Source organism: Setaria italica, chromosome V, assembly GCF_000263155.2.
Source record: "Setaria italica strain Yugu1 chromosome V, Setaria_italica_v2.0, whole genome shotgun sequence".
NCBI classification, from domain to species: Eukaryota; Viridiplantae; Streptophyta; class Magnoliopsida; order Poales; family Poaceae; genus Setaria; species Setaria italica.
In genome coordinates this window covers 23,348,900-23,370,378 of record NC_028454.1, presented here as the reverse complement: position 1 = coordinate 23,370,378, position 21,479 = coordinate 23,348,900, and the positions used below count along the sequence as shown (strand labels likewise).

The following is a 21,479-nucleotide window of genomic DNA, read 5'->3' as shown; positions in this document are numbered from 1 at the left end:
AGACTAAATTGGTGAATCAAATTGGGTTTCTTGTTAGGGATAACAACCCAATAAGCTTTCAAAATTGGAAAAGCCCTAAAATCAATGAGAGCATGGTCCCCACAAGCACAGTCCCCATAAGCACGGTACTTGAGCGAGAGGAGGAAATGATATGGGAACAGATAAAAGAAAACTTCACGTTCGAAGGTGTTGATGAAGAAAAAGTGAAAGATTGGGGCTTTTAGAAGGATGGAATTGCTTTCCAGACGTACAAGAACCTGAACAAAGACTACATAAAGAAGGGCCTTACACCATATTTCACAAAGCACCCAAAGTTAAGAGATCACTGGGATCCATTTGTGCAGTTCAAACAGTCGCAAAAGAGCGCTAAGGCAACTAAAACCAACACTGACAATGCTCATCAGAAGAAATACTTTCATTATCTCTGGTCAGGAGGTAACAAGAAGGGGATCATGAATTGGCAGAGGATGGAAGATGGCATAATTGCTAAGGGAATAGTATCGGCGACTCTCGAATGGCCAGAGCGAGCAAAGCATTAGTATTACGCTCATGGCAACACATTCAATCCCGAAGATGGATCATTTGTGTTCGGCCAAGAATTAAGAGAAGCGGCTACGAGTCTTGTTGAGTTAATAAAGGCTACGGCCGAAGGATCTTTCTTACCTAATCGAGAGAAGGATGAGCTGACTATGACACTAGGTAATCCATAACACCCTGGACGTTGCCGAGGCAAATGAGTAATTCCATAGAAGTTTGCCTTTTCTGAGCACATTGATTCCTACAAAAGTCGCCAAAGAAGTAATGCCAAACATGCACGACAGCTGCGAGAGTTGCAAGAACACATAGCTTTGATAGAGGCAAGAATAGAGAAAACAATCGATCGGCATGTGGCTCTAATTCTTAGCAAACAAGCTAGTGAACAAGCAGCTGCATCATCAGGGGCTAATGTCAATGTAAGCCCCTCTCAGCGTCGAAGCAGCGTTGCTTCCACGGAAGCCCCAACTGGAGGATCTTCTAACATGTTTGAGGACAACCAGCACCACCCCGTTGATGACATCATTGGGAGAGCCCCTTGTGAGCTTGTTACTCCCGTGAAAAACAAGCCCATTGTGGTGGCTTATGGTGTGGCTGAACAACCGACACAAGGCCAAACAATTCATGGCGTGGAGATTCCAGCTTGCGGTTACACCAAAGATGGGGTGGACTGAGTGGTCGATGGTTGGGACGACCTGTAACTGGAGATTCCTGGAGGTGACTGGGAAAAAAATCTAGGAGAAGCCAACCACGGTTGGATTCTATGGCCCAAGCGCTACATAAGGATTATGCAGCTGAATCCCCAGACCTTGGGATCATCTCCTCAAGGCTCAAGGGCAAGATCACCTACGCCATCTGCTAGGGCATCCTCTCCACTAGTTGACAGGGATCCTAGCATGAGTCCACTAGCTGACAGGGATCCTAGCATGAGTCCACTAGCTGATAGGGATCCTAGCATGAGTTTACGCTCTCCACTGGCTGATAGGGATCCTAGCATGATTACATCTCCCCCTGGTATGAGCAAGTCTACATGGCGAAAGATGCCTTCAGTTCCGCCTACTGCACCTACAAAGAAGAAGTAGAAGAAGCCGAAGGAGAAGTAACTAGAGCCCAAGAAACCTTATGATATGATTGATGCGGAACTCAACGCAGTAGTGGATGCTCAGGTTAAAACTCACTTCGCACGAAAGCCTCCCATGAAGAAAGATCCACCACTTGATAAGGTTAAATTTTGGGCTTTCATTAAAGGCATGAAGTTGGAGAAAAAGAAAAAGCTAGAGAAACCATTGCTATCTGACTATGACCGCACAATAACAAAGGCTTTTCAGAAGAAGAAGAAAAGTGGGTCAAGTATTCCACAGCTCGGAACCCAATCCAACCAATCGATTGCCCCGCTCCAGGTGCTTTCGAAGTTGGATAAGAACCTACTTCTATTCGCCAAAGATACAAATCTGACCACAGCTCAACTTCGAGGGGAGGATCACATCCCAAAGCACCCTGGGGCTGGTAAATGGAAATTTGAGTTAGGGAAAGAGCTTGCGTGGCCGCAGTTGGTCGACTATCTTCCAACGAAGATGTACAAATTGCACCAATGGTACATGGAGGTTTCAGCCAACGGTTTACTCATGCTCGAAGTTTGGACTGGAGATCAACATTATTTTCGTGGGGAAGACATTATAAATGTGCCACTAAAGGAACTCTATTTCCTTTACAATCAAGACGCACTTGACAAGTCACTCATCAGTTCCTAGGTTTTGTAAGTCTTTAATTTGCTGTAACTTCAAAATCTCCAATCTAGTCATTGTGCGATGTCTCAACTCCTATTCAATTTTGTATCATACAGGATGGAGACTCAAACTTGCTGGAGGAAAGGATACTATGACATCGGCTTCATGGACCTAGATATTATAAACGAGTCAACTGTATGAGATAGACCAAAACCGTACCTTAAAGAACATATATAAGTTTCTAGACAATCAACATTATAAGAAGTTCATACTTCTACCGTACAACTTCGAGTGAGCGTGTTTCCCATCTTTTTCTTTTTCGAACTAGCAGTTAAACATAAGACTAACTAGCTTTGGCTATGCATATATGTACAACTTCCACTAGATACTCCTTGTTATCGTGGTTGATCGAAGCGTGGTCTATATCATGGACTCTTTGAGGAAATCAAGAGATCAATACAAAAATCTAAAAAAAATAGACATTCTTAACAAAGCATAGGCTCGCTTCTGTCAACATGATGCATGTGAATTCAATGAGGAACTTGATTTCAAGCCTGAATTCTCAGTATGTGTTGAATTTTCCACATCTCGTGATACTTCCTTGAACACAACAAATATTTCATAACTTCTTTTGCCATATATATAGTGTTTGAGATAGAATCCAGGAATAATTTATGCGGATACTACGTACGTGAGTTCATCCATGGCTTTATAGGTCCTAAGCATATATCCAACCAGGAATTCAGAGCATGTATACCAATTTCTCAACAATTAGTTCTAATTGTGCAGACCCATTGATCTACTATATAATAACCTTTGCCAATGACACAGATGAAAGACATGAAGGAAGCACTCTCGAGACGGAAATAATTAGGGCAATTCAAGAACAACTTAGTGGATTTCTTCTGGACAAGGTAGTAAATCCAGCGGGGGAGTTCCATAATGATGGATCAAATCTGCATCACCATCAGGACTCGGGTTCAGAATAGTTGATCCAAATGTTGAACTTCAAGTATTGATGTATTGTAATATTATTCATAAATGTGTATGCAGAAGATATCTATATAATATATATATATATATATATATATATAATATTATAGATCAAATACAACTTTATATATATTAGCATATTAGAACTAGTATACGTAAAGGAAACAAATATGAAATACTCAAATAAATAGAAAATAAAATGAGAAAAGAAACAAAAAAGAAAAAAGACCTTTAGTACCAGTTGTTTATACCAACCGGTACTAAATTGGCCTCCGCCACACGCGACGTGGCAGCCAATTTAGTACCAGTTGGTATAAACAACCGGTACTAAGGGCCCCCCTTTAGTAGCAATACCGATTGCACAACCGGTACTAAAGGGGAGTTAGGACCCGGTACTAAAGGCGCTTCCCTAGCAGTGTACACATAGTGACATCATAAGTGAATAACAGCAACAGTATCACGTAAAAAGATATAAAGAGTTTATTAGAGATTTACAGCTTAATCCTGGAAATGAAGGCTCCAAACTTCACAGGCAGCCGACTGGGGGTTGCGTACGCTTAGAACTCACCACCATCTTCAACAAACTTTATAGCAACTTCTTCTTCTGAGCGACATTGTTTGTAGCAAGTGTGAGCACATGTCGTACTCAACAAGTGTGGAGAAAGTATGAATGCCAGGCTTAAACAAGGAAAGTATGATTGGTTGACTGCATTAAGAACTTTTAGTTGGTCAAATTTTATTAGCACCTAAATACTAAGGTATAAGTATATACCAACCCACATTAACAGAAATATAGGACATAAGCATATGGCACAACTATAACCATGATTTAAGTCCATCTTCAAGTATATTAATCATGTGAGGTTCCAGGCCGCTCTTGACCGTGAGCATGGCTGATCGATCAGTTTTACACTCTACAGAGGTTGTACACTTTCACCACAAGTCAGCAAAAGTTCAGAAGAACTTAAGACCCAACCATGCTGTGCTGATCAAGCACTCATCACACTACCTAGGTGTGATTGTATAGGGACGCTACAAGGCCTTTACAAACATTCCCTAATAAGAAGTAGCCCGCTAAGGTTTCCAGATCAGTAGCAGAGCATAAACCTCTCTCAAGACTACGAAGCTACCATAGAGAAGATAAGTCTGAGGGCTGGGCTATACCCCATCTGCCGCCGCCTCTCTTGCCCTTTCAGTAAGACCGCTTCAAACTAGAGTCTCTAATTAATTAGTCAAGATCAGAGCCATGTAGTTCTTATGGTTGCACTGTTAGCCTGGGTGGTCGCTCCATGTTCCAATTAATGCATGGTATTCTTGTTATTAACTAGAGGTATATAGCATAAATAAAACAAGCTCATCATTTTGTTCATTAGAACCACCATAACTCAAGTATAGAAGCTAAGCATAGCTACCCAACAGAAAGGTAAACTCAGGTTGACAAGGCATTATCATAAAAACTAGGCAACCCTTAATAGGACCTACCAATATTAAATGCAAAGCAATGCAAAAGTAATTAAATATAGTTATTGGGATAGAATCACAAGGACACACTTGCCTTTCTCCAAAAATAGCTGCTCAGATTATCTTTAGCTCTTGTTCTTCAAAGCTCTCGAACAACGTTCCTTCTACTCGCATCGATCATTGGGCACAAGCATACAAAGCAAACAAACAATCACAACTAAGAACAATACATCAATCAAGAAAAGCTTTAAAAGAGCATACTAAAGGATAGGGCTCGATTCTAGGAACGCAAGGATGCAAGAAAGACTAGAAACGATGCTATGGTTGAAAAGATGCACTATCGAGTGATTTGAATCATAAAAGAAAAGATGAGCTACGTGCTTTATTTATTTTAGTTGAGAAAAATAATATAAATATATTTCAGAGAAATACCATTAGTTGAAATTAATCAAGTTGTATTTACATATGAAAACATGATGTAAAACTTTGTCCAATTTTATTTATAGATATTTAAGTACAATTTATGCAAATTAAACATTTGATTTTAAAAGAAGCATGTAAAACCATCTAAGCGTGTAACTTTATATTTTGAGTTCAACTAAGCAAATTACATTTAAAACCCATTTATACTTACATTAATCAAGTTAACATGAGTTTATGAAAAGCCGAGTTATACCTTACTTAGCTTTTACTTAGAAAAGAAATTGAATAAACATTAATCGATTTAAGTTTAATTATGAACAACTGTGGTGTAGCTTAATTAGGTTTTATAATAGAAACTAGTTCAATAGGTATTAATCAAATTAACACTTAATTATGTAAGCAAGGTAAAGATCTAATTAGCTTTTAATTAGGAAACAAGTGTATAAACCATTAATCATGCTAATATTTTAAATAAATTTCAAAACACATAACTTGATTAAAACTTGCTTTAAACACGTAGTTGAAGTTGATATGAATTTAATGCAACAAGAACATATTAAAACGAAGCTAAAACGTAGGTATCAACTAAACAAGGTTACAAGGACCTAATCACGATTATCTATAGACATGAAGGGATAGCAAAGGATATTAGCAAGACACTATAAACAGTGCTCATGAGAGGATCAAAGATTAGGGTTAGATCTGAAAAAGATCACGGCTTGGGCTAGGTTGATAGGATCTAAAAGGTTTAGGAGTCATTCTATAAATCTGCCAAGACACAAAGAATTGGTCAGATATTACAGATAGCTCGAGGGTCTTTTTGGAAAATCACAGGGGCTAACTTGAAAAGCTCTGGGAGCTTGCTCCCATGGCAGATGGCGGTTCGGCCGGCCAAATTAGGCGGTGCTCCGACTGGCTAAGGCGAGGGGGAAGCGACACGGTAGATAGAGGAGGTCGAGGGGAAAGAGTAGTGGTGCTCACCAGCGGCGGAGGATGACGGCAGCGGTCGGAATTAGAGGGGGGCGGCGGTGATGGCGACCGGCTCGGTCTTGAAGCGGCGGGGCTCCTCCGGCGGCGATTCGAGGACGGCGGGTGGCGGCGCACGTGCGGCTTGACGTCCTAAAGCTCCTGGTGGCGTCGACTTGCTCCGGTGGTCGAAGGAGGTGGTGAATTGGCAGGCGAGCTCCGACGGCGCTCGGCTCTGCTCCAGCTTGGGCGGCGGCGGTGCTTCGTGGAGGAGGGCGAGGGTGTGGTGGCGGCGCAACAGGAGGGCGCGGGTGAGGGCTCCGGGGTTTTATAGGAATGCGGAACCCTAGGGTGGCATGGCGCTCACACCAAGGATGGCCTGCGGCAGCATGGACATGATGCACTTGGCACGGACGCTAGCAGCTGCAGCGGCTGCTAGGCCCAGGTGGGCCTAGCAAGCTAGAAAGGAGGATTGGGCCCCAAGGGCTCGGCCTAAAGGGTTGGTGGGGCCAGCGGACAGAGAGAGATAGGATCCGGATTGGGTGGTCTAGCAGGTCGGGTTCGGTTGAATCCAGCTCGATCCACAAAGATTAGGTTTTATGATTTTTTGGAAAAAAAATTTAAGTGCAAAAACAAATCTAGAAAATTCTAGATATGTATTTAAAGCATGAAAAATATCCAAAAAATTCCAAAAATTCCGAGACAAATCCAAGAGATAGATTGGGACACAAGGAGTCCAAATAAAATAGTTGGAACTCGTAAGAAAGATTTTAGAGCCTTCTAATAAATGATTTAGCTCTAGGAAAATGAGAATAAATTCTAGAAAAATCCAAAAAATTCTCAGAGAAACCTAATCGTTATAGAAATGCATTTTGAAACCTTTGCACTCATGAAACACTAGAAATGCATCGGTATGAATGCAACATACACGGAACCACTTTAATTAATTCTAAAAAACAACCAATTGTTTTTCTTATATTAAATTACCTATCAAGAAAATAAATGTTAGAAAATTTTTTAGAATTATGAGAAAATTATTGTTTAACTATTCTTCCTAATCACATCTAATTTCAGGGTGGGACACTAGAAAAGTCAAAACGACCTACAATTTGAAAACGGAGCGAGTAAATAAGTTGATTCATTATTGGAAAAAAATTGATATACACATAACTAGAATTTGTTGCCGGTACTGCCACGCTACAAGACAAATGAGCTTTTTTTAAATGAAACATATTGTAAGATCATGTGAATTGTTACAATAGACAACTATATTGCCACGATTTAATTTCAAGGCAAATACGTACCACTGGAGGCCGGGAGCTTTTACGTCAATATATCAGAGGTATTTTATATTTTGTACTATATTTCTCTGAAGAAACTACGGCGAATCCTCCTCTCAGATGGGCGAAACAGGGAGTAAGAGATTGGGTGAAGTCAAATGAAAGACTGCCATTCTGAGCTCATAATTGCCGGCCTGCACGTGTGGGTCGGTCGGAAGTTGTTGAGGTCGTGGCGCCAGTAAAGAGCGTGGTCGGGACCACGCCCACACACGCTTGCACATCGAGAACGCGCAAGAACAGCTCAGGGTTTTCGTACAAACCCTGTAGCATCGCCATCGCCTCTACTCCAATCAATCTTGCCAGCTCCAGCTTCCAGACAGACAAACAATAATCATGGGGCGGCGGCAGCAGCAGCACACTGAACTCTCAATTCATGTGTTGTACTAGCTATTACTGTACAAATCATGTACATACCTTATCAAAACAAAATCATGTTGCTTAAAAAAAAAATCATGTTCAGACCACAAGTGTAAGCTAAGCTCCAACCACAAATACAACTTCTCCGTGACATGTAGAGAGCAAGAGCTGATGGACAATTTGTATAGAATATCATATATAGAATAAAAAGAACTGTATGTTGTAAAAAAACTAAAAATGTTTCTAATAAGGATCCACTAACACCAATCAAACATTGTTGTCCTATCCATTTTTTTATTCGTCAATGATCAAAATTTAAAAGGTTGAACTGACAAACTTATCGGATGAAGTATTTAATTAAGATAGTACAATTTTATATTTATTGTGTGGAATTTTTTACTAGTAGCTAGGTCGCAGCACGCACGTTGATGGAAGGCAGGAGCCGCAGGACCATCCATCCATGTTGGAAAAATCAATGCCAAGATCATGTGAGGCCAGGCTGCACATCGGTCACGAGGTCACCTGTGATGCCGCTAAAAGACCCACGAGCAAGCAACGCAGCGTATGAACACACGTCCTCTGCTAGGTGAGATGGTTTCTACGACTATGATAGCCTCAACAAATGATATGGATGTATCTTATACAATTTACTATTGTTACAGCAATTCGCTACAATGGTCAGGATGGTTATGTTATAGTGTTACAAAATAGGCTATCCATCTTTTTTACAGAGTACTACTAGTGGTAATCTAGCGTTAAAACAGGCGAAGTTAACGAGCAACACTGGAACTTCTGCAGGTTCACAACCAGCAAACTGCTACTGTGCCAAAAAGGTTCACGGTTCTAACTTTTCCCAACACGTATCACCAAAAGAAGACATTATGATCAGGCCCCGGTGTGCTTTGTTACTGTCGTTTCAACTGGCATTTCCGAACTCATGGTCAGGACATCCCTGTTGATACGTTCTTCTGTGTCACAAATTCAACATCCCTGTTGAACTCGGCTGCAACCTCAAACTAGCAGCTGCATAAGAAAATAATGCTTAGTACAGCAAGAGGAGACAGTCCAAACTGCTTGAAAGACCCAACTTGCATCTTTTCCGCATTTGGGGTTCTTCAATCAACTAAGATGGTTTTGTTTTAAGATTTAGAGATGGCTCCTTATTGCCGGATCAATCATTGATCTAACCTTTCCTTATCAAATATTATCATGGTGGTGAAGATCAATATACCTGCACACACCAGGTGTGGTTTAAAATGTCTTTTGGCGAGACGCTCATTTGCTTCCAGGAAGGATGTCATACAGGCAATGTTCTCAGCAACTGAATAGCACTAGTCCAGTGTGGAGCTTCGGCAAGAATAATCCGCTTCAAAAGAGGCACCGCTCCAGCAGCAATTATTGCTGGGTGATTTTCTGGATCCATGCTCAGATTATACAAGATAGCTAATGTAGCTTCCAATGCATCCCCGTCACCCTCTTCAAGCATTTTCACCAGTGGAAATATACCCCCAGTATCAGCCAATGCCCTTGTATATTCCAGCACACCACTTGATATTATCTTGTTTAGCTCTATTACGGCACTTCTTTTATTTTCAAAAGAAAATGAGGTCATCATTCGCTCAACTAGCCTTGGAATAGTCTGATAAATAGTTATCTCCATATCTATACTACTCATACCATGATTGCCTGATAAGCCAGCCCTTGATTCTAGCTTAACAAGGCATGCTGCAAGCCAATCCTTTGACTGAAGCGGAAAACTGGATTTGAGCATTCTTCTTAGCAGAGAAGTAAATTTCTCAGTATTTATGCTGCGGACGAAAAGATCAAAGTTCAATAACTTTGTGAGTAACCTCACAGCTGCAGACACTGCCTGACTGACTTCTTCAGTGGCTACACTAGAACGGTTATCAAAGTCTTCAGAATCAGCTCTGGTCCCTGTAGACAGTGGAAATATACCCAAAAAAAATCAGAGATGCACTTTACTTCAGCATAAAACCATTTTGAGATTTCACGGACCAAATACTATCAGAAAATGACAGGCAGAAAATTGTGGTGTATCAGAATGCTACTCCCTTCGTTCCAAAATGTAAGTCAAAGTTCTCTTCGACAAAGTTTATACAAAAATACACCAACAGCTAGAAGTACGTCTTGTTAGTGCATTTATTTGGTATGGTAGATGTTAATATGTTTTTATACAAACATTTTCAAAGTTGAAAATTTTTTACATAGGGCAAAAGTAAAACAATCTACATTTTAGAATGGAGGGAGTACTAAGTAACAATTTTTATTGAAGAAAATTGAACAGAAACCGCTTCACTAGAATCATTCTGGACTAACATCATGCCATAAGTGCCAAACAAATTTACATCATAACTGCAATGTCATGTTAGTATCTTACATTGTTACCTAGTACACCACACTAATGAACAGCATGCAAACAACCCACCAAATCAGACCATCATGTCAAAGCATGCAAAAATGTTTATGATCACGGACCAAAAAATGAACCTATCGCAATATGTGAAAACAAATTTATGTTTCTAATTAGTCCTTACAAGGTTTTATACAGATCAAAGAAGCATATACAAATCTTGATGTTTTCTGGTAGTTCATTTCTTGGTGATTATTATTACAATAGGTTATTTCTTTGAACTAAAACTAATCTAAGATCTTCATGGTATGTATAGAAATTCAGAAAGTCAGGTCCCTGCAGTACCATAAAGCTTGTCAGTGTGTACTAGCACTTATCGAACAGTACTTGAATGTAAATAATTCAGGCAAAAAAAAGTAATGTATCCATCTTTACTATGCAAAACTGAATCAAGCGATATACCATGAATAACCCCAATTTCCAGAATAGTTTCGATTACAGAACCAGTGCAAGTAGCAGTCATTGAAGTGGCATGTTGCTCCGAAGCTGCTAAATGCTCCAGTACACAACAAACTTTTGCTTGCAGACTTGGGGACGCTTCCTTCAGAACTTTTGTTAAGCGTGAAATAGCATCAAAATCCAAGATCATCTCACTGAAATCATGAAAAGCATCACATCACTACAATGTTCCAAAAGACACCAAAAAATGATGTGCAACAGTATTCCCTTTACATACTTTCTGCAAAGTAATAAGTCCATTTTACCCCCTAAACCTACGGATAAAGTTCAACTTTCACCCTCAGCCAAAAAAAAATTATATGTGATTGTTATAACACCCTCCAATAATCAAAACCAAATTTGGTGGTCATATGTGAGACCTGCAGTAATAAAAAACAGATCGGATAACCATGAATGATGGTTTTATGTAAGGCTTTGCCCGGCTGGCTACTTGAATTAAAATTACAATGTCAGGAAATGAATACCAATCATGGCAATATATCTTGGCATGTCATTTGACCTTACTTCCTCCCTCTCTTTCTTCTTCCTTTGGAATTTCTAGTCGACAGGACACATTAGACGTGCCACATGCCAACTCAACACTACCTGCCCAGCATCTCCCTACAAGGCCTGTGACACAACAATGTGTCAGCCTCGTGTGCCCAAAAGAGAAGCACCGCAGCCATAAATGGCAGTGTTGATCACAACTAGCCACATCAGTTGTCTATGGATCTATGTGCCCAAAAGGTGCGTGGTGGTTGAAAGACAAAATGGTGTTAGCAAGGAAGATTTGGTTGCAGTGACGTGCAAATAAGGGACAGGTGGCCGATTTGTGTAGCTCAGACAAGAAATTAACACAGGAATTAGGTAGCCATCGGGCAACAAGTCGATCAAGGACACAAGGGAAATGAGCATCTATCCATATGCAAGCAGCTCATTAAGGAGACACAAGAAAAATAACGCTGCAAGCTGTAGCTTCAGAATGTGATCACCAGTTCACCACAGCCATAATGCAAGTGAACATGCACTCTCAAGCCATGGCAAGCGTTCAAGGCCACGGCAGTCATGGCGGAGGTAACGAGAGGGGTACTAGGGTGAATGTAGATCGAGAGCATGCCCTGATGGATGGTTGATACCATCATGCATGGATGATAAAGAAAACAAAGAATACAGTCAATATGGCAAAATATGCTGATTTGTCAGGTGTCATGCCACCATGGCAATGTTGAAGAGTGGCCAGTGGGGCAGCAAAATGCCAATGAAATTACCAACAGAGGGCCTTTTATCTGGTTTTGATAGTAAAGCACATGTAAAATTGGTGTTTTCTATAGTTAAAGGTGAATCTAGATTTTGGCCATAGTTCATATTTGTAAACTGGACCTATTCCTTCTAGAAATTAGTGAGTGTACAGAGGCTTAGATGCTCCACTGATTAGTGCGCGATCATAATTCACAAAAAATTGGTAAAGACAAACTGCAATGAAATACACAACTATAGAAGTTCATTGAGTCATTGAGCTGCTCTTCCGTCATATAACTACCCATGAGCTATTAATCCAATCTACCGATAACCTATTCCATAGTAATCAAATCAAAGTATGAATAAAAGACATAATAACATAATTCCTTGGTCCTATAAGCCACTTGTTATGATTTAAATGCATGTTTCTCCCTTCACAGCCGAAAATCGTTTTCTTGATATCTAAAAGACTAAAACTCTTGTTCCTACATAATTGTTATTTTAGGAAGAAACTCTTGTCCCTGGATAACCATACCATATATTGAGTTCCCCTGTGTTAAGTGATCTGAAGAGCTAAAATACTTTTACTGAATAATTAATTGATTTTATACATGTCCCCCAACAGTGGAGCTTATTCATGGCATTTGTATGAACAATATAAAGTCAACAACACATTAAATAGGTAATCTTACACCAATTTCTAATATGTGTGCGTCAAGCTTAAATGACAATTGCTTAAATGAGTACGAACTGCAGATTTTCTATGAACTTATGAAGTAAATAGAAAAGTCAAAAGTGTAGCCACAAGGCTGTGATGAACCTGGCCATCTCTTGGTTTACAAATGTATGGGAAATTCCACTGTTTCCACTAGCTGTATCACCTTGAATATTCCTCTCAGCACTCATTGCATTCTCACGAGCATAGCTCTCCGGCTAAAAATGGAGTGTATTAGACTGCAGTGTTTCAATAAGCACAGTAAATACTGCTGATGTGCAAAGAAGCCTAACTCACCGCAGCAACCATACTAATCCCCATGTCAAACATTCGCGAAAGTACAGATATTATCTGCATTGAAACTGTGAAGTTAGAACCCTATCTATGATAATGCTAGTGTTACGCTAAAAAGGTAAAACAGGTCACTTTGCAGCCCAATACCTTCTCAAGTTGTTTTACTGGGGTATGTGGATCCTTCACTGTATTTACGAGCAGTTCAAGTCCACCTTCTGCTTTGATCTTCTGACAGATGGTGGAACTACAAAAGGATAGTGTGGAACATATGATAGTCAAAAACGAATCCAGCAACTAACAAAAACATACTAAACATGGTTGAGTACTTGAGTAGCAGTGTAGCACCCCCACTATATTTCTAATACACACTGTTCACCATTAAGGCACTTTGTGGCTCTATATTATCATGTGTACAGCAATTTACCACTATCCATAAATGAAACAGTTCATGCACTATTATTTGTTAGTCTAGAACCAACATTACAGATAGCTGGACTTTGTTATCTGTTTCATCTGCTAGCCAGAACAAAGAGTAGTAAAAGTGATTTGAAATAAGAAAAATCTTAGACTATTCATCAATGAAACTGTGTGGTGGCCATATGGCTCCAATGTGCTCAACATGTTTCGAAACATGCACACAATCCCATCATTAGCAAATGAATGAATCAACACAGATAGAAACATTTCTGCAGGTTCTAGGCACATATTTACATCATCACAAGAAGACATTTCATAATTTAACATGATATTTTTTAACCTAGAGTAATGTATTACTGTGTTATAAGCGACAGCACTGAAAACAGAGTAAAATAATATCTAAATCTATCCTAAACAATATTACATGGTATGATTGTCTTGATTAAAGAAGAGCAAAGGGAAGAAAACATACCTGACACTTAATTTTTCCAATGCATAAGCAGCAGCTTCTCTAACAGGTATATCATTGTGCTTCAGCAACTGAAGTAGAGGTTTAACAGCCCCAGCTTCCTTGAATGAGGCGCGCATATGTTCACTTGTTGATGCATCACCTATCGCTCTAGCAGCTTTTTTAATTGCAGAGACATCTTCAAGACCAAGAATTAAAACTAGCCGTGCAACACCATCCACCCATGGCAAAATGGTATAGAGGTCATTCTTTTCAGATCCAGATTGCTCATTTCCTTCATCATCCAACTCAATAGCTCCAACACGTGCAAGAAATTGCTGATTAGAACGCCCTATCATGGCATTAATTTTAGCTTCATCTGGTTTTGTATCCTGCTCATTGACACTCAAGCCGAGCAGCAGTTCAGTAGCACCATATTTTGAGGGGCGAGAACTCCGTTGAATCTCAGAGCCATCAGGGAAAGAAGGCCATGAATGAGGGAGAGGTTTAAAAGCTTTATATGCAGCTGAGCCAACCAAAGGAACCCGAACTAGACCCTCCTCTATTATAAGGCTGTGGTAATAATCATCACAGGCTAGCAGTATCAGTGAACTTCTAGCTTCCTTTCTAATAATCTTATAGTCATCTTCTTTGGTTTGCAAAAGATGGACCTAAAAAATAACCCCAATGATTATTTTCAATGAATCTCAGGAAGTATATAACAGCAAGTTAAAAAAGCATTCTGTAGTTCAATAAAACATTTCTGGACAATGAATCCAATAGAACAACTTAAGATTTAGGCACTTTTCAAAATATGGTCCTAAATACTAAGATATTGCTGAAGTTCTGAGCAATATATCATCAGAAGTTCAGAAGCCACATATCGTAGCGCTGCGATTGCAATGGCATATGAGGACCTCATTTGCGAAAAGAGATTGATTAAAAATGTGAACTATAGGTGTACCAAACCTTAGCATGGCTAATACTCAATTTCAACATTAAAGCAACAAATATAAATTGCAATTATTTGCACTGGGTCTTTGTTAAGATGGAATGCAATACAACTTACCAGTTTTGGAATAACACCTGCTTCAACCAGAGCTCCATGATTAGAGGAACTTAAAGCCAAATTTGATATGATACCACCAGCAGCTTCTTTGACTTTTATATCTTCTTCATCTAGGTAGCTAACAACCTTTGTTAGGACATCACTCCTCATAATCTTGTATCTCCAGTTTTCATCAATAGAAAAGTTCCAAATGGTACACAAACACTGCTCCATCATCTGAACGAGGACAACAGTATGTTTGCATATTACATTAGGTTATTCAGTATTCTTCCAACATGTAGCCTAGCCATCAACTATTTACCACACAAGCCAGACATAAGAGCCAGTTATACCATTTTACAGCGAACATGACAGGGAAAAGAAAACCTTGAAGTGGTAGTAATTATGTTTGCAGTTACCTCAGGGGTTATCGTCGATTTACACAGAAGACTAATTGTTTCTTCAATTGCTCCACTTTCAATGGCCATCTTCCTGTATATTGAAACTGACGTTATGTTACGCAGAAGACCTGCAGCTGCTTCACAGGCACGAGTGGACTCTGACTTCAGGAGGCTAATGACGAGGACTATACAACCGGGGAATTGCATTATCTCATCAAGGCTCTTCCGTCCGCCAAGGGAGTATTGATAGAGTGTGCAAACAGCATGCTCCCTATCACGAGCGTCATTGTCCAAGCCAAGCAAACGAACAAAGAGACCAAGGTATGCAGATCCAGAACTCGTAGCACTAGCAGAGTATTCAACATCCTAAGAAAATCAAGCAATGTACAGAGATTAAACAACTCTAAAAGAAATTGCACTTTTGCACTTTAAGAAAGTTCATGCTGAATTTCAAATGTTCAGATCAATTCAAGTGAGATATCAAAATGTGCTAACACATATGAGCTTTCAAAAGGGAAAGGTCCACATGGATACTAATTTCACAATTTCTTGCTCAGATGGCGCAACGAAAAGGTGTTATCTGCACAATATGAATATCAAGATTATGGATAACAGGATAAGCATCTACCATAGAGACACTGGACCAAGCCTTGCCATCAGAATCGAACAAATATCATAATCAGCACTAACAGCCCCAAACATGCATACGGAACGGAATCAGGTATGCAGATATGAGCATTATGGACATTAGAGTTCAGACTAGGCAAGCATTATGGACATTAGAGTTCAGACTAGGCAAGCATTATGGACATACAGTAGTAACCCGAGGTTCCTCACCAGTCACCACGGCCCAAAACGGCGAATTCATGCGAGCGGAATTCGAGCAAACACCTCGAGGGCGTTTCAGGAGGGCCGCCGTAAGCTTACCTGTCCCGGAGGACCATCGCCCGAGGCGAACGCGCCGGCTAAGAGGAGGCGCCCTGCGCGGCCGGCGCCACACGAGGCCTTGGCGGGAGTGGCAGGGAGGAGGCTGTGGCGCCGGAGGAGGAAGCGACGGCCAAGGTGGTGGTGGTGGCGCGGCAAATGGGCGGCGACCGCCGGCAGCATAGCGACAGGAGAGTTCGGGAAACAAAGCGGAGCTCCGCGGCGTTGGGGGTGGCGATAGGATTCCGAGGGCCTTCTAGAACAACGAACATTTCTCTACGCTTCTTAGATTACATTCGAATGCCCGCGAACCCTCCTATCTTGCGGCCCAAGTGCGGCCCATCTCATGTTTTGTGCACATAGAATTTTTTTAATTTTATATATTTTATTTTCGATTTTGCAGAAATATATAGTCGAATGGAAAAATTACAAATCTAGGGCCGCCGGCCCAGGCGGCGTAAGGGCCTTACCGCCGCCTCAGCGGCTGTTCCTCCCGCCAACGGTCAGCAGCCGTCGTAACTGCGGCGCGCGAGTCGAGGCGTCACCGCCGCCCCAAGCGGCGGTTCCGCCGCTTGGGCCGGCAACAGTCGCCCCCTTTATAACCCGCCCGCGCTCCTCCCCTCCCCCTGCACCAGTGCGCACCAGCAGCGAGCCAGAGAAGAAATAGGGAAGAGAAAGAGGAAAGGAGGGAAGGAAAAAAAGGAAAGAGAGGAGAGGAGGAGGAGGGAAGAAAAAAAAGAAAGGAGAAGGAGCGGGAAGAGGGAAGGAATTTCTTCCGTCCTTCTCAGGTAAATTTTTTTTTTAATCTCGTAGTTTAGTATAGTATATTATAGTAAAGTTTAGTTTAGTTTAGATCTAGATTTAGAAATATTAGTGGATCTGGAATTTAGAAATATTAGTAGATCTAGATTTATAAGTAATAGTGGATCTAGATCTAGATTTAGAAACTTTTAGCTGTTTTTAGATAGAAAAATGTAGCTTAGTTAGTATAACTGATTTAGCTTATATAGTAAAATAGAGTCAGCATCATTAGATTTATTTGTTACGTAAATGACTAGAATAAATGTAGTTAGTAAATTCTAATTTTTTGGTTAGGTATTTGAATATAGTTTTTGGGTAACAATATTAGATTTATTTTTTCTGGTAAATCACTGTGATAAATGTAGTTAGTAAATTATGGTTTTTTGGTTAGGTATTACAATATAGTTTTTCGGTAACATTATTAGATTTATGTGTTGTGGTGCATGGCTATGTTAAAGTTAGTTAGTAAGATTGGTTTAGTGCTACATAGTTGTTTGTTTATTCAATTGAGGTCGTTATTGTAGTTAACTTATGTATAGTGGTGAGAATAATTTGGACTGCCCGTTTCATGCATGTTGCCAGGTATGTCGGATAGTATCAATATTCAAGTATACTATGGGCCGGAGGAGGTTAGATATGGTCCAGAAGGGGTAGATTTAAGTGGATTCCCTTGTTTCACCAAGTGTGTTCCAAGAGCAAGAGAGAGAACTTGGGGGCATGCAAGTGGCTCTGTAGGGACTTAGGTGTTGACAGAGATCAAGCGGATGTGTGTGTGAGGGTTGCAGTGCAAAGACGGCCGGACATAAACTTTTGGGAGTTAGTTCCGCTTGAAGGAACTTCGAGATATCGGGCTTACATAGATGGTTTTACGAGAAGAGGTTTACCAATCATATCATATGGTATGTCCAATTTTTCATGAAGGGTGGACCTAGCACTCATATTGAAGAATAAGTCGGAGGTGATGAAGTTGAAGTGGAAGAAGATGTGCAGAGTACTGCGGGTGGAAACGAAGACTTTGATTACGAAGAACAAGAACGTGAAGATGCAGAACATGATGTAGCATCTCAGGAACCAAATGGAGAGGCTGATGAGGGCGAAGAAATTCCTGAGTTAGTAGAGCAGATGGAGATGGAAGGAGGGGAGGCCAATGATGCTGTGGAGGAGGACTCGTCGGATGAGGAAGATGATTATCTTGTACCGCGAAATTGGTCAAATTACGACCATTCCGCCCTACAGGTCAATGTTGGGGAAAATATTCCTTGGGAGTACAGGAAGAATGAGGTATGCGTGGGGGCTGTGTACCAAAGTGGGGATGAAGTGAAGGTGGCTATTAAGAGATGGTCCATTTTGTGTTTGCAGCGTCAGTTTAGGGTGGAAAAGAGTAGCTCGAAGGTGTATGATGTCCGGTGTGTGCGAAATGATTGCCCATTCAAGATGCATGTATATAAGGGCAAATGGAAGGATTACTGGGAGGTGACTAAAGTGGTTGAGCATCAATGCTTGCTGGCTGAATTGGAAGGAATACACCGCAACCTCACTGCTGAATTTGTTGCTCAATACATGTATCCTCAAATAGTGGAGAATCCAAGCTTCGAGCCCAAGTCTATTATCTGTGCCATAGAGGAGAAGTTCAAGTACAAGATTAGCTACAACAAAGCTTACCTTGCTAAGCAGAAGGCGCTTGAGATGAAGTGAGGTACGTTCGAAGCATCCTACGACAACCTCCTTGCCTTGTTGCACACCATTTGCTAGAGAAATCCTAGAAGTTTCTACGACTTGAAATCATATCCAGTTCTTTATTTTCCAGGCAAGCAAGTCCTACAGCGGTCATTCCTCGCGTTGGGTCCTTGCATTCAGACTTTCCAGCTTTGTCCACCAGTCATTTGCATTGATGGCACATTTCTGACTGGAAGGTACAAAGGGACAATATTGACAACTATTGAGACCGATGGCAACAATCAAGTGTTGCCGCTTGCGATCGCTTTTGTGGAGAAGGAGTCTGGAGATAGCTGGTACTAGTTCCTCGAGAGGGTGAAGAACATGATTGTGTTGGACGTCGAGGGAGTCTGTCTCATTCATGATCGGCACAAAAGGCATTATACAAGCAATCGACGACCTATAGAATGGAAGTTAAGAGCATTTCAGGGCGCCGATATGGCCGGACTTGAAGAGTAGGTGGTGCATGAGCCATATGGGTGCGAACTTTCACAGCCAATTTAAGAACAAGACCCTTACAAAATTGCTTAAGCGCCTGTGCAGCCAGAATCAGGAGAGGAAGTTCAACCTGCTGTGGAAGAAACTTGAGGACGTCACAAAGAAGCAATGCGAGGAACTAGCAAAGAGGGCGGTCAATAGTGAGGCCGACCAACCTGTGTCTCTGGAGGACGTCGGGCTCGACGGGCCAAACGTCAGGCGAAGACGGGGAAGATCCATCAAGTCCTTCTCACAGTGGATTGAGAATAAACCGAAGGAAAAGTGGGCATTACTCTTTGACGAAGGAGGTGCACGGTGGGGTATAATGACGACAAACCTAGCTGAGGTTTACAACTGGGTCATGCGCGGTGTTTGGGGCCTACCCCTTGTTGGTATTCTCGAATTTTACTTTTACCGTACCAGGTACCAATTAACTGATAACTCAATGTGCGACAACCACGTAATATTTGGATACAAGATGACAAAGTACATGGAGGAAGCAATTAAGAAAGCTCATTTGCATCGTGTGAAAGAAGTGGGAGCCGTGGAACGCCAGTTCGAAGTTGTTTGCAGGGACAAAGTTCGAATGGGCGGGAGGCGCGAGAGACACACACATGAGTGCATCATTAGCAATGAAGGTTGTGTTTGCTCTTGCCACAATCCAAGGTTGCTTCACAGGCCTTGCACCCATGTCATTGCTGCATGCTTTGAGGTGGGGGGCCTCCAACCTCGTCATTTGGTGCCATACTATTTCCTCAAAGAAACCATATGGCAAACTTGGAGGAACGAGGTTTATGGATATCGTTTGCTGGGAGACTTTATCAACAATCCTGGGAATGCCGCCCGCTACATTCCTGATCCTGATCCAGAAATGTGCCAAGGAGTGGGACGACGCAGGAACAGACGTATCCGTGACATGGATCAATCTGAAGCTGGTCCTGATGTCCGTCTATGCTCCAAGTGCCACGAAGCCGGTCACACCTATAAGAACTGCCCGGCAACGACGTATGGAAGTGCTAGCACCCAAGGTGCATCTAATAACTAGTAATGTAATATAATATTTATTTGGTGGTGTGGAAAAGGACATCAAGTATTGTAATATTTGTCGTGGACATTTCTATTTGTAATGACTCGTATGTGCCGTAGAGTTATGATGTTTATTTGCAATGTAACGTAATGCAATGTTATATTTTCTTTACGTGTTCAGTGCTTATTTCTTTCAATACTTGTGTTGCAGGTATGACGTCGCACCTAGGTCCACAGGGGGACCAGACCCCTGAGTTGCTCGACCCTACCTTGGACGGCCAGCACAGGTCGTTCCACTCGGCCGTAGTAGGTACCAACCTAGGCACGTTTCATGCTCGTATCCCGCTTGCGACCATGCCGATCGACCGACGTTAGATCCCGAGGTAGAAATAATTAGTAATACTTGTGTTGTGTAAATTAATTAAGTTTTTCGGTGGTAGAGGTTGAGTGCGGCGGGCCTTCTCCCTGTGGCTAGGCTTGTGGAGGGCGACATGGTCGATCGTTCAGCGCGACGTGGCTGCGAGAGACCCACACGGTTCAAGTTCGACATGTCACTGCTAGCAGCTTTGCTGGACTGGTGGCGGCCGGAGACGTACACCTTCCACCTCCCAGTCGGTGAGTTGACCTTCCATCTCACGCAATAGCCTAAATTTGCAATTTTTTCATCCAACTATATATTTCTGCAAAATCAAAAGAAAAAAAAATATATAAAAATAAAAAAACGAGTATACGAGGACCATTTCTCAAAACTCATATATGACCAAGAATTCTATGTGTAAAAAAAACAAATTATGCTACTCTTAATATGGATAAAAAGAAACAGTATAAGGCATCTCAACGAAAAATCGGAGATAAATACATGCCATAGCTGTTGAGGAGATATGTAAAAATGTTTGCAAAACGTTCTTGATTATATATTTCCAAAGCAAAAAACTATTGGTCTCTCAGAAAAAGCCAATAACTACCAAAGCGAGGACGCATGCGCACAACAAACGCAGACATGATCTTTGCTATTGCTTTGTAAAATAAGGCACAATTAGAAGATGTTGAAAGACATGAGTACCCAAATTAAAGAAGCTAGGGAGATACACTATTAATAAACAATTAAATAAATCAAACGATGCTACTTGAACAAATTTGAAGATACTTCCTAAATAGTTTCAAATATCCAATGAAATAACAAATTAAACAAGTGTAAAATACACCAGTAGCCTCTAAACTTGTGAGGTTATGCCACTCAAGTCTGTCAAGCCTAGAAAGTACATTTATGGCCGCACATCTATAAACAATGAATCAAAAATCA

General features: G+C 41.1%; 1 protein-coding gene across 2 annotated transcripts; it reads right to left on the bottom strand.

Annotated features, from left to right (window-relative positions):
- Positions 1 to 8,388: 8,388 nt before the first annotated feature.
- On the bottom strand, positions 8,389 to 16,403 carry LOC101775295. Of its 2 annotated transcripts, none has more exons than XM_004968796.4 (10): positions 16,160 to 16,403; positions 15,251 to 15,598; positions 14,853 to 15,068; positions 13,808 to 14,454; positions 13,066 to 13,162; positions 12,922 to 12,975; positions 12,730 to 12,842; positions 10,635 to 10,825; positions 9,033 to 9,736; positions 8,389 to 8,824 (listed from the first exon to the last, which is right to left on the bottom strand). In XM_004968796.4, exons 1-9 carry the CDS (start codon positions 16,337 to 16,339, stop codon positions 9,099 to 9,101), a joined length of 2,484 nt encoding a protein of 827 aa, XP_004968853.1. In that variant the 5' UTR covers positions 16,340 to 16,403; the 3' UTR covers positions 8,389 to 8,824; positions 9,033 to 9,098. The 2 variants fall into 2 exon arrangements, with proteins under 2 accessions (XP_004968853.1, XP_022682609.1); XM_022826874.1 differs by having other exon boundaries at positions 16,070 to 16,168.
- Between the last annotated feature and the right edge of the window lie 5,076 nt (positions 16,404 to 21,479).

What these genes read in the sequence shown, in the direction of transcription:
- LOC101775295 (XM_004968796.4), bottom strand. Translation starts at nt 16,339, where the DNA reads ATGCTGCCGGCGGTCGCCGCCCATTTGCCGCGCCACCACCACCACCTT. An exon ending in CAGGTGTTATTCCAAAACTG is followed by an intron (nt 14,455 to 14,852) that starts GTAAGTTGTATT and finishes GTTATTTTTTAG; the next exon opens with GTCCATCTTTTGCAAACCAA. An exon ending in CAGTAAAACAACTTGAGAAG is followed by an intron (nt 12,976 to 13,065) that starts GTATTGGGCTGC and finishes GTTTCAATGCAG; the next exon opens with ATAATATCTGTACTTTCGCG.